General features: G+C 30.7%; 1 protein-coding gene across 1 annotated transcript; it reads left to right on the top strand.

The window, feature by feature from the left end:
- Positions 1–3783: 3783 nt before the first annotated feature.
- Positions 3784–12378, top strand: LOC130441263 (uncharacterized). The gene is made up of 2 exons (XM_056774852.1): positions 3784–4005; positions 12018–12378. Exons 1-2 carry the CDS (start codon positions 3994–3996, stop codon positions 12285–12287), a joined length of 282 nt encoding a protein of 93 aa, XP_056630830.1. The 5' UTR covers positions 3784–3993; the 3' UTR covers positions 12288–12378.
- The last annotated feature ends 1183 nt before the right edge of the window (positions 12379–13561 follow it).

Genomic DNA, 13561 nt, shown 5'->3' with positions numbered 1-13561 from the left:
TATTTCCTTATAAATATTTTGAATTCGTTAATTTCTTTTACTGATAGTAGGCAAAAATATTATTGTACTAATTCTTAACATCATTTTTCAACTTTAGCTCTAAGGTATTGAAATATTTAGTCGAATAAAGAAAACAAATACTGAATATGAGATGAGCTATACTATTCATAATCTAATTATCTAGGTATCTTTTTTATGGTTGCTTGTACTTTCTCATCTCTGAACATCACTTTGTAACGTTTAGAATTGATTTTGAATTAACTTTCTACTCTGGATAAATTTTTTGGTGCTTTGTTGTTGAGAATTTTTCTCGAATGGTAGATGGCAACAGACGGCTCAAACCTTAGTTCATTAATGATTTCTTTCGTCTTCTTCAAAATTTTATAATACATCAATATTCATTGCGTATCATCCTGAATCATTTTATCACCTCAAATTGGTTACCATTATTTTTTGATTTAATGTAGAGTATAGAACTCTTATACTAGTATCTCTGGTATTTCGAACTTCCTTCAAGTTATTAAATATAACTTGCTCATTTTAATAGGATGTAAATTCAATTATTCAGTTGATTATCAATAAATTTTCGAGATATTTCTTAACTGATGGATTGTCTTTTCTCTGTTTCGTGAACCGATTTTTTTACTTTTACTTTTATATCTAGATATTTATTTGAACGTGTAGGGCTACTTTCAATTTAAGGCTGATTAGATGAAAACATTAATCTGATTGAAATTGAAAAAGGCAAGAGACTGATCCCTTTGTTTGAAACAAAATTAAACTTAACTATTATGACGGGCCCTTATGTCCTGCGTATATCAGCGTATCTAGGCCAAGCAGATCTAAATATACTCAATTCTTTAGAGATCAACTCTAACCTGCTTGTGTATGTGTTCTAAGGATGTTGAGTTACTGTAATACATTTGATCTCTATAGAATTCAGATCTGCATGGCTATTTGTGAAGATAACAATTATTGAATATATTTCATGGTTCCATTTAGTTCCTTAATTTTAGCTTCTGCATTAATCTGACTGCTGGCTTTGATGACTCTATTTCTGTTCCTACATCCTCAGACTCATTTGTGCTACCTAGGCTGTTTCAGTTTGTAAGGGTCATTAACTTCCGAAAGTCTACCCTAGGTGTCTAGCTTATGTTGATTACGTATCAATTTTTCCACTGGATATTTGACCTCGTCTTGTATGAAAATATGTTGAGGCGGAATATTTAGCAAGATACTGCAAAAGTTTAAGATCCATATCCACAGATCAATACACGGCAAGCCCACTCGAACTACTCGAATGTATTACTAAGAATGGGGAGACTTTGAAAATGGAATTCCTTCACAGATCTCCTAATGGCCTCCGCCCTAGCTCATGGAGTTTCTCTAAAATTGAAAAATCTTTCAATACTTAGTCGTTTTATTTCCAGCAAGACTCTTTCACTAGGTCACATCCTAGATTTCTTTAGCGTATGTTGAAATCTTGACAGTTAGTGAAGATATATAATTTAGTTTGTTTCTCTATTCTCGGAAATATCCAGATCTCTTCGTGTTGTATTCCTGATACTCTATTCAGCTACTGTATTTTTATATGACGGGATGGCGACAAACTAAGATGCAATAAAATTGTTCATAGATTTTTTTGCATTACAAATTATGCTTATAATAAATGTTCACAGCAAATTGAGTATTATGAAAAGACAAATTTCCACATATGTGTATATAATAAGAATGAAAGGGTAGGGTTAAAAGAGAAACTGTAATCGATTTTTGATATGTTTAATTAAAATGATGTCTTCATTTGAAGAATATTTCTCGCATATGTAAGTATTTTTCAAGCTTTACAGAGTATTGACAAATTGACATTATATAATTGTATATTCGAATTATGAGTGCTAATGATATCTGTGGAGTCCAAGATAACACGGTGAGTAGTATGGGAAACCCATTATTCATTTATATAACTCGATAAGTGATTCTAATTTATTCCTCCAAAAAGTAGAAAGCTATGTTAATGAAATATATTTGCAAGTAACAAAGTAAATATAGTGTTGTTTATAAGAAGGCTTGCCGTAAATATTTTGATGATATAATGTCACACGGAAAAGAATTTATGAACATGTTATCAGACTTTATTTTCTTCATTCGTACTATTCGTACCGAGTATAAAAAGAAATTCAACAAATATGCAACCGATTATCTCCATTTTTATTAGTCACCAGTGCGTAAAAAGTACTTTATGTTATTTACTTTTGTGCAAATTGTTAAGTATTTGTCATAGATCGAGTGTATAAAGTTACAAGGGACGAAATGTTTCATTCATAAATCCCATATAGTTGTGAGCTGTAATTATATCAAAATTGTTGGTGACAATGACTGAGACAGATCTCTTTGAATCGGCTGGTGAATATAGCATTTATATGATCGTTGTTGGAGTGGATTTCGAAATTGTATTGTTATTGTTTGGTAAAAAAAGTGTATAGATATACGATAGAATCTTGTTTATTGGTTCATATTTCATTGTTTTTATGTGTTTGGCCCAATAAAGTTTAAAATGAATAAAAATACCGAAAACGTAAATTTTAATGAAAAAAATTTTTATTCGAAAGAGCAATAAACATATGGTATTAACATTTAAAATTTATTCCAAGTGTGTTAACACACAGTAGTTCTTGAGGAAGAGGGTAGTTTTAGCAGAGAATGCAACGTGTAGATTCCGCTTGAAGTTGACGAAACCTCTACCTCTATCTAGTGACAGATAATACCGAGAACCAGAGCACAACTGGTGGCGCATGTACTAAAGAACAAAGATCTTTTGCAGGTGGGTCATCTCATATTTTTAACTTTCTGGAAGAAGTGAGATAATAAATCAGCTACTGAGCGAGTATCTCCCAATGCCACAGCAAAAAAACTACACATACATACAGTTAATTGACTTAACTGTATATTATATATAACTTTTTCGTAATAGTACTATCGGGTTTGAAAAAATACACACTATTTTTCGGCAATAATGTTAGGCAAAACTAATTGAAATTTATTATAATAAACATAGTAGGATAAAAAAATCGCAATTCACCGTGGTTTTCAAGAAAATATTCAGTTCTACAGCATTATCAAAATACAAAAATAACGCAATTTTTTTAACTACGTAGTAAAATCAATGTAATCTAATTTTTAAGGCAGTATTACTAAATATAACAAAGTGTACGGATACTCCTTGTGGCAGTATGATTTCATTAACAACTCTGCTATCAAGTTGACAAAAACAGATACTGCTAATAAGCTCAAGAAATAAATCTATACCTTTGCCGTATTTACTACATCAATTTCAATGACAATATTTTTCTAATGATTTCGATTTTTAAGAATATTTCAGCTTATTCTGTGAACATCAAAAAGCAATCTGACGGAAACTGTAACATAAAACTTCCGATATATAATATAATCTGCTGATATTCACCCCCTTGGAGAATTTGGTCTTTTAGTTGCAATAACTTTGTGCATTTTATACTTCTCATACCTTGTTTAATTATTTCATAAGTGGTGATTTATTTTCTATATATGTCTACCTAATATCGTACTCAATAATCCATAAGACCACATATAAAAAGAAACTCTTGTGATTTGTGAGCTTCAAATCATATTTGTACAAAATTTCACTATAATATTGCTAGTAATTAGATGTAATCGTAGAAAAGATCCTGTACGTTGTAAATAGATAGCGTTATCAACATTTTTCACCTAAATTTATTTTGGCACGTTTATTGGAATATTCTGTACACCAACAATATACACTAGTATTTATCGCTTATTAAATATCAATATTCATTTAAACCAAACTAAATATATTTAACCCTGTAGAATAAAATCAGACATTGACTCAGTGTTAATAAGTAGTATAAATATTATTCGGTTATATTTGGCAAGGTGATAAACTCGAAAAAAATCACATATCATACTTAGAAAGAGAGTGACACTATTCAGATCAACATGATGGCTAAGGTAAGTGGAAATGTTAATATATATTGCATGGATATCTTCCGAAATAGGATAATTCTATTGCGATTTCCAAAAATTTTTATTGATTGCTATATATTTTTGTATTTTATTCACTACAGTTGAGTAGCGCCTAATGCAAAGAGGAAATAAATGTTATAATTATGAAAAATCGATTTGAATCGAACTTTGTAATCAGTAAAACAAACCGAAACAGAATAACGTGGTCTTTCTGAAGAAGAGAAACTGTTGGTTTTTCTCATGCAACTAACTATAAAGTATTAAACCATCAAATTACCAATTGACAGTAGTTTTACAGCTCCTTTTGTATTCCTCTAGTCTTTTTGGAAATATTTAATCGAGTTTGAATCAATAACTTTTATATATACGAAATTCAAGAGAGAAATATCACCTATCTATTTTGATTAACATTTATAAATTATATCTTATTGAGAAGACATCCAAATACTACAGGAAAATCTTTCCTTAATTCAATAATAACTCCGAATAGCATTCTATCATTTCGGTAGTAAATTATTTGTACAGATCTCTGAATTTGACATAGTAAAAAGGCAAATACAATTTTTTTACTATTGCGGAAAACATTCTCAATGTAAAAAGTAAATGATGGATCCGTATCCACGATTCTTGACTAAATTATTGACTAAATAACCAAAAGTATACCAAAGTCCCTCTAGAAAACAATTCCATTTAAATGAGAACTGATTTATGTATGAACAGATACTTTGCAATTCGTTCAAAACTATGAATTATTCCATTGTTTGTGTTATGATCTAATGAAACCAAAACGCAGTATATGTCATAATTTATTCAATAGTTTAATTTTCTTTCTTGTTTTACAAATCCTTTTTTTTTCAGAAAAAAAAACTTAATGATAGGATTACGTAATTCGTTTCAGCTCTTCCATTTCTAAATAGAACATTCCTGTATTTGAAGAAGAATTTCAGCAAATTCTTTATTATCTAAAATGAATATTGCGAGAGCTTTGAATAGTAAGAAGACTTTTAGTCTCTGATGATACAATATCATCAGAGGAATATTTCGTTGATTTCTTTGGCACTTCTTTGATCCAGAAATAAATCTCCATACTACTAGATTGAGATCCACGCTGCGCAAGATATACTATATATCAGTAAAGCGGCAATATTACCATGTAGCTAATTCCGAATAGAATCGAAGTACTTGTCTTAACACATGAGTTGAAATAGAATCCATAACTTAAAATGCGAAATACGTTAATATACAAAATAGCTAGGTAATCTTCTAATTATTGGATATGATCCGTTAAAGTGTGAAATTTTACTTAAAATAGCAAATATGTAGAATTTGTGTTATCTAGTTATTCCGCTTATTAACGGATCTGCTATATCGTTAAATCGCGATGGATATTAAACAGAATCAATTTGAATGAGTTTCACACCTCTGAATCTCCAATTTAGAACTTTAGCAAGTTTTAGCAAAAAATTATATTTTTGATATCGATATTACTCTACGTCAAACTGCTACAATGCAATCATAAGGTAACGATGAAGGCTTAAAAAATATGACTATAAATCTAAAGGTGCAACTTAAAGTTTGGTTTTGCCTGAAAATAAAATCTTGTGTTATACTTGAAATAATAATAATAACCTAACCAACCTCCCATATTTTTCCTTTTATTGCTCGTGTTTGAGCAGATGCAATCTCAAATGAAGTTTTTCACTTTTTCTTTTTCTAATTCTGCAATTTCTTCAAAAAAATATTCTGCTACGGCACGGACTGAGCCGTTTCATAACGTTGATCGGTTGATCGTTGATTTGTTAGCAACCTCTTTCAAACATTTGACTTTATTGGTTTCATATTATTTTTGTGATAACTGATTCTTTTTTTTATAACAGTCTGTTTATAATGAATTTTCTTCATGAAGATCATCGTATTCACCTTCTATTCATTTCACTGGCTGACAAGATTTTCGTAACTCAGGCAAGACTTTTATTTTTAAAATGGTATGCAATAATAGAAAAAATATTTATCAAGCCCTAACACCTACCACTTTTCAATAGCTTCATTATCCCTATTGAAATTAGCAGGCGGTTAATATTAGTGAATTTCATGGCCGAAAAAATACCTGAATTGTATTATTCTGAATAATCAACATAAAAATAACATTAAAAATTAGTATTTTGTTGAGTTTCATATTTAGTGGTTCTACGTTCATAGTGCAAAAATTAATTATAAAGACGAAATTTATGGTGAAATCGCAGGCTAGGCCATTTTCCGAAAATGTGAAAAAAGTCCATTTCAAATATTTTTAAAACTTTAATTGGAGACCAAAACAAGCAGTAGGCTCCCCATGCGTGCTGTGTTAGTTGTAGCGTGTCATTGGTGCAGTGGATGAATGGGAAGAAAAAAATCATGCCTTTGGAAATTCCAATGGTATGGCAAGAACCTACTAACCATTTTGACGACTACTATTGTTGTCTAACAAAGACGGTAGGTTATTCTAAGAAAGGAAAGCACAAGATCGAGTATCCAAATTTGCCGTCTGCTATACGACCTGATCCCCATAGCGAAAATTTACCAGTACCGATTGCGCCCTTAGATACGCAAAATATTTTCTTAGAAGATACTGGAGAAGACAACGTATCATCAGGAAGCTCCGAAGAACAATACACCGACCCTATTTTTACTCCAAGTATCAGTTCCGGCGAGCCACATTTGATTTGACGGTTATCTGACATTTTTTACCGAAAATTTGGGAACTGTCAGCGTGAAAGGTTCCACCAAGATATTAGAACAATTGAAATTCAGTATCAAGATTCGGCCATGTTGAGTAATTACTTTTGGTTTGTAACAAGAGAAATTGCAACCCCTCATTAAAGTTAAAAGTAGAGCTTTATTGATATTTAATGTTTTGTTTTTAATAGATGAGGCAAAACCTATGAATATTGTCAATATATACAATTTAAAAAACGTGAAATTATTTTTTTAATACATATTAAAAATTTTACCAATGGGTCTTTAAATGTAACATAAAAACTTTAAATGCTACAATTATTTTTTTCCTATCTTCGTATTTGTATAGGACTATTTTATACAATCACAATTTTTTTTGTCGACCAGTGTTATTATCATAATTTGCATATTATCACCAGTGCCCGGATTTAACCGAAATTGAGACAGAGAACTAACCACCACGAAGTGGTTTCTAATATTAGCATTAACCTATGCTGTGGGACTGTATGAAAGACTTGAAATCTGCTCATCATAGATCTAGTGAGAACGGAAAAATATATGTTTTAGGTAGTAATCTCATATGTCTAGGACTAGGTATAATAAATATAATTTATAAAGCACCTAGTATAGAGTATAGATGGTATGGATAGTAATTTTAAAATACGAGTCTCAACTGAAGAATATTTTTTGTATCAGTTTTGTAGAACAATTTTGTGCACATTTCAGATTGGTGAATCATAAATAATTCGGCCATATTGCATATTACAACAACATTTTTTATGCAGAGTGAAACACAGTGCTCCAGCTCACATAATGAAGTATAATAAGTTGCGATCTTGCGAAAAATATGACAATTTGAATTTGTAGTGGAAGAAACAGTGATTTCTGGAAAGGTATTAGACATTATTAACAAATCAATTGTTTCAGATTGTGGTAGTTATTTTACTTGCTTTATTCGTCTTTTGTAACAACTACAGCGAAGGACATTTCTTTGGTCAACGTTTTGGAGGTGGTTTTCGACCAGGGGCAGGTGCCGGCTTAAGAGGTCCAGTTATTATTGTATCACGTCCCGCACCACCACCTCCACCACCACTATTTGGATACCCACATTTTGGCAGAAGACGATAAAAATGAACTTGTAATAAATTATCATTGTTATGGAAATAAACTGTTTATGATCATTCATATTCATTTATCTTAAAAAAAATTAATTTAGAAACCAAACATAAAAAATTAGGGAAATCAATGGAAATTATATCGTCAGATAATAATAAACTAGATCCCAGTTAAGGACGCGTACATTCGATTTACTACTACCTAATATTTCAGAAAAAGTGAGATATTATACAAAGTCCAAGTTAAATTTTATAAAGAAGTATTTTCAAATATATCGACAAACAAGAATTAAGAGGATTATGGTCAGAGGTTTTTAATTAGTTATTACCGATACAATTATTAACCCTAACAAATAGCTATTGATACGTAAATATTAAGATAATTGTTCATCAATAAGTGAGCAACCTCTTGCAATTGTGAGCTAATTTATAAAAATAGCTAGTTAGACAAAAGTATTTGACTATGGTACGCGATTATTTGGATAGCGTTGGGTTCACATACGTCAATCCTTAAATATATTACCATTATCAATTGGTCATTTTAGTAGTCGTACGAGAAGTTATGATCGATAACTGCAAAAACAAATAAAATATATGAAATCAGTGTTAAAAATGGTTTTTATGTTACTTTTCAAGTTTGACATAACCATTATCACTACATAAAAATTATTCAAAATAAATAAGGTTGTGAAAGTTAATTTCATTGATAGTTTAAAAATTTAAAAATAGTTTGTAAGTACTTCAAGAGTAACGTCCATGTTTATAAGGATACCTATTTGTATAAAATTTGACTAATTCAATATATCTACCAATACTTCAGATTACTTTGTTAAACACGCTATTATACTAATTGAATTAATTCCATGGTTTTGATGGTTTTGATAAAACATCGTTTATGAGAAACAGAACAGTTTTGAGGGGAATGCAAGAATTCAAAATTGTTATTCATGGGTTTTTCCATTATATCGGGTGCAACGATTAGACGCATGTTCTAGTTTCATGTAATTAAATATATGATATTTCTAATGGAATTAAACTTTGATAGGTAAAATTGCAACATGTTATTCTTATATTCGTTTACACGGATTGTATAATATTTTAATAGCCAGGAGGAAGGTCCAAATTGTCATTTCGGGTGTAACAAATTTGGCCCAACTATTCCAGAACATAGAAAAAAACGTATAAATGTGTTAACTGTGATATATTTAATCGATTATGCATTCGTAATTTGTGAGATGCTCAAGTAACCATAAACATAAAACACAAACTCTAAAGAAAATACTATGAATGAATTATTTCCATCAGTTTTTTTCATTGGCACTTTTTCACGATATATTTAAATTGTTGTGTCATTTACAATTTCTCTGGAAGGTTTGCCATCAACAGTCGTCATAAATTGTACTCTGATTTCTTCATTTTCATCCATATTGCTTTGACACACTTAACGATACTAAGTAATTTTCTTGCCAGAAGCTCTTGATGTGTTTTGGGGAAGTGTGTCGCTTGTTCTAGAATAGGCTTGTCGAGTGCTCATGATCATTGTTATTATTTAGATTCGGGATTAAATAGTTCTTCTTTACGCCTTCTAGTTGCCTGCATTCTTGCTTTGAATCTGATTGTATCCAATATTTTCAAATATACATGTATCTCCATTTCATTACTTCTCTCGGTTTTTTCGATGGGGGTGTTCGGCATGAGGCTCCGGATTTTCTTCTTATTTCCGCATATATTTCTTCGAAACTGTATACTTGTGTTGTCTGTTGTCATTTCATCCCATATTTCTGTACATTTGTTGGCTATAATATAAAGACACATATTAAATATATAGCATCAACAGTATTAAACATAATATGAGTCGAGGCATATAAAAACAATAAAATATTATGTGGTTAATCACACAAAATGGTTGATTACAAAAAGTTTCACCTGAGATCTAACAAGAAGATCGCGGGTGCAACCAATTTATGTTAACATTTATTTCAACCTACAATCATTACCCAATAATTTGGGTTAAGTTTTTTTTTTCTCACTTTTAGAAAGTTTCAGAATGTAATCTCTCAATTTCTGTAAAAAAAGTAAATTTTATTATGTTTAGTATAGCGGGTGTAACAAGTTAACAGTGTATATTCTAACTCTCAATAATTTTTAATGAATAAATCATATATTGACATTTTTTTGAAACGAAAAATAAATCAAAATATTTTCATTTCAAGTTGAACAGGTAACCTCAAACTACCAGCAACAACTATTTCGCGTCAGTATTGCTAGATTCGATTTTCAGTTTGTACTAAATATTTGAATCGAAATATTCTCAAACACTTCAAATAATTTAATATGGGGAAAAATCAGAAGAAAATTTGATATTAAATTTCGACTTTCCTCTTTGCACTATTCGTGAAAAACAACGAATAACGTGATTAAGAATTGACATTCATAGCAGAATCGCTTTTATTTGATGTTGAAAACTGAACTATACTTTCTACATATAATTCTTATTTTCTGACAGACATAACAAATATAATAGATTAGTATTAGTGTGTACAGTGAACATATACATACCTGCTAGCTTAAATCGACGGCCAATTCTCAGGTACCAGGTGCTACAGATACGAAAAAATTGTACTCATTTTAATTTTAGTCTGTGGTCTGATTTTTACGTATGTTATGGGAAATATCTTGATTAATTTGAAATGAATACTGCCAGACACCTTCTGTCAGCAGTATTTATTGCCAAGCAGCAAAAAAAGAGGGTATTTAAAGTGTCGCTCTGTGTAAGTATGAAATTCATTGTACGTACGCTTGAGTGTGAGTGAAATAATTGTACGTATAGCGTGCGTATTGATTTATTCAGTGTAGTCTGTGCGTCAGACTGGAACTGTTATTTTGATTTCAATATTTGTGAAAAAATTTAATGTATTTGCAACGTTTTGAAAATTATAATGACAGAATTATTAAAATGTATTTTTTGTAATAGTTCGGATGCAAATTTCATATTATTTATGGAAAAGACGTTAAATAAGTTATTTTAAAGAATAGAAAATAACGTAACCTCAAATTTAAAGATATTTTGTCGGTTCACTTATTTGATTGTGGTTAGCACAGACAATGTTACGTCATTCACAGGATCAATGAAGAAGTAAATGGAAATAAACTGAGATACGTTGGCGTAACTAAGATTTACGGCATAATAGAGTAGTTTAATAATGTAGATGCAGAGGAAGATGAATTCACAATCCAAAAACTTATTTATTATATTCACACTATGGGCGGGATTATTGATGTTGATGCGCCAGGCATCGACACATATACGGTTCCCATAATGAACGAAGAATTTAATCGGAAAAATATTAAAAAATTCTGAGTTTCTTTCCACTGTAAAAATTAGATGGCTAGCCTCTGGAATAAATCTGACAGGAAGCAATTGAATATCTTCAGTACATAAACAATGCAAGGAGGCTAGAAGTATCAATTCATCTAGTTAGATTGAGACCAATTACCCACTTTCGTTAGTGAATCGCTTGAAAAAGAATCAGGTATTTCACGATTACTTTTAATTATTTTTCTAAATTGACAGCTATTCGCTTTTTAATTAATTTGTGTTTTTACAGAGAAGTGTAAAAGAAAGTATTACAGGATTAAAAAGGTACTTGGTTATTTTGCGTGCGATTTTACTCACAGAGACACTTTAATACGCTTAGGAAGTGTTTGACCCTAGGATGTTGCCACTAGTATTGGTCTGGCAATTCACAAAATACACAATATTACAGAGGACTAAGTAAAGTACAATGTTTACGTACTTGTAGCACCAGGTACCTGAGAATTGGCCGTCTATCTACTCGTAAGTTAGCAGGTATATACACGTTCACTGTGCACACTAATACTAACCTATTATATATGTTTTGTCCGTCAGAAAATAAGTAAGGTATGGGGGCCACGGAATCTTGCTCTATTAAGACAACTGTAATTTTCACAAAGAAATTATTACTATTAAAAGTATCATAAAATAAATTATTTTTCAGTTTTTTTTTAGTTGGATATGGTCTAAAGTAATTTTCAATAAATTTGTCAATAAATATAGAAGCAGAACTAAAATGAATGTTTTCGACAAAATGACAATTTTTTTTAATTTCTTTTATATAACAATATTGAAGTTTATTATTTTTTCAGTTTGTGGTTCGGGTTCTAATAATATTACTTGTATTATCCATCAACGTCCACGGTCGTGGTGGCGGAGGGCATGGTGGAATTGGAGGAGGAGGAGGACGTGGTTTTGGTGGAGGAGGGCGCGGTATTGGAGGAGGACGTGGTTTTGGTCTAGGTCTCGGACGTGGTTTTGGGAGAGGCATTGGACGTGGTCTTGGCAGATATGGAGGCTTCGGAGGAGCACTTATAGTCTACAGGAGACGTTTACCATGGCCATATTATTACTACTACTAATTGGAGCTTACAAAATATTTTTTCCTTAATATACAATAAACAAACTTGTTGATAAACTAATTTGCACATGTATAAACAATAATAATATAAAATTTACCTCAAAATCGTATTATTTATAATCCTTTTATTTCTAATATGATATAAGTTACGTAATGATAAAAATATTTGAGAAAGATATTTTCACAGGCGGAAGCATGAAATCGGTGTGAAAGTATGTCAGTGAAGTAAATGTCAACTATTTGTAGAATTTTATGCCAAAAAGAATGTTGGTGTCAGATTCAGGTATTACGAGGACAAAATTTTTCAAAATGAAATTAGCAAGAATTAGAAATTTATGAAATATGAAATACGTATAAATAAAAAAAGCTTCAATAGCTCTTTTTTGATAGCTATTGATACTATATGAGGGATCTAAGTAGCATTTACAAATCTAGAACGATTTTACTCCTGAGCGGTAGCGACAGCTAGCAATAAAGTTGCTGCTTCAAGAAAAATCGAGGATTTCAAAAAAATATCGTACAATATAACGCAGCCAGAATTCTTCTGTAGTACTATTAGAGTAACAGGTTAGTTATAGAGAACTCATAGCTAAAGAGACCTACAAATTGGACAAAAACGAGAAAACATTTCTATAAACAGTTTCTTACTAGAAACGTGGCAGGAAAACACCAAAGTGGACTAACTTTTAATATATTTTCCGAGCTTTCGAATACTGTTTGAGTTATTGATTTTTTTGTAAAAAATTTAACCGTTGCAGGCCCACCCGGGTTTTTTTATTTTAATGCATTCAGGGGTAACAAATAAGGCAAATTCATGTATACTTCCCTATACCTAAATCTTACCGTTATCCAGATATTAAATGTTTTCTGTAAATTCTTAGGGATGTTGGTGCAGTCTAAATTTAATTTTGACCCGTTGAAAGAAATAAAAAAGTATTTTTCTTTATCTTGTCAAGGTCTGTGAAAAAATCAAATCAAATTGTATTTACCAATCCTATTCCAACTTTTAGTCGTTTCCGAGATATTTGAGGTTTTAAATTATTATTGTATTTTTTATGTATACTTTTAGTAGGCTTCGTAATACTTGACAATTATTTAACTGATATCAGTCAATTGTCAATATTTTCTAAGATCATTAAAATGGCTCGTTCTCAATTTAATAACGATTAAATAAAATTTAGACCACAACAGCATCTCTAAAAATTTACAAAATACATTTAATATCTGAATAATGGTAAGGTTCAGGTATAGGAAAGTAGGAAAGAATTTGCTTTA

This window comes from Diorhabda sublineata, chromosome 3 (genome assembly GCF_026230105.1).
Source record: "Diorhabda sublineata isolate icDioSubl1.1 chromosome 3, icDioSubl1.1, whole genome shotgun sequence".
Classification (NCBI taxonomy): domain Eukaryota; kingdom Metazoa; phylum Arthropoda; class Insecta; order Coleoptera; family Chrysomelidae; genus Diorhabda; species Diorhabda sublineata.
This window is presented reverse-complemented; position numbering and strand designations above follow the sequence as displayed.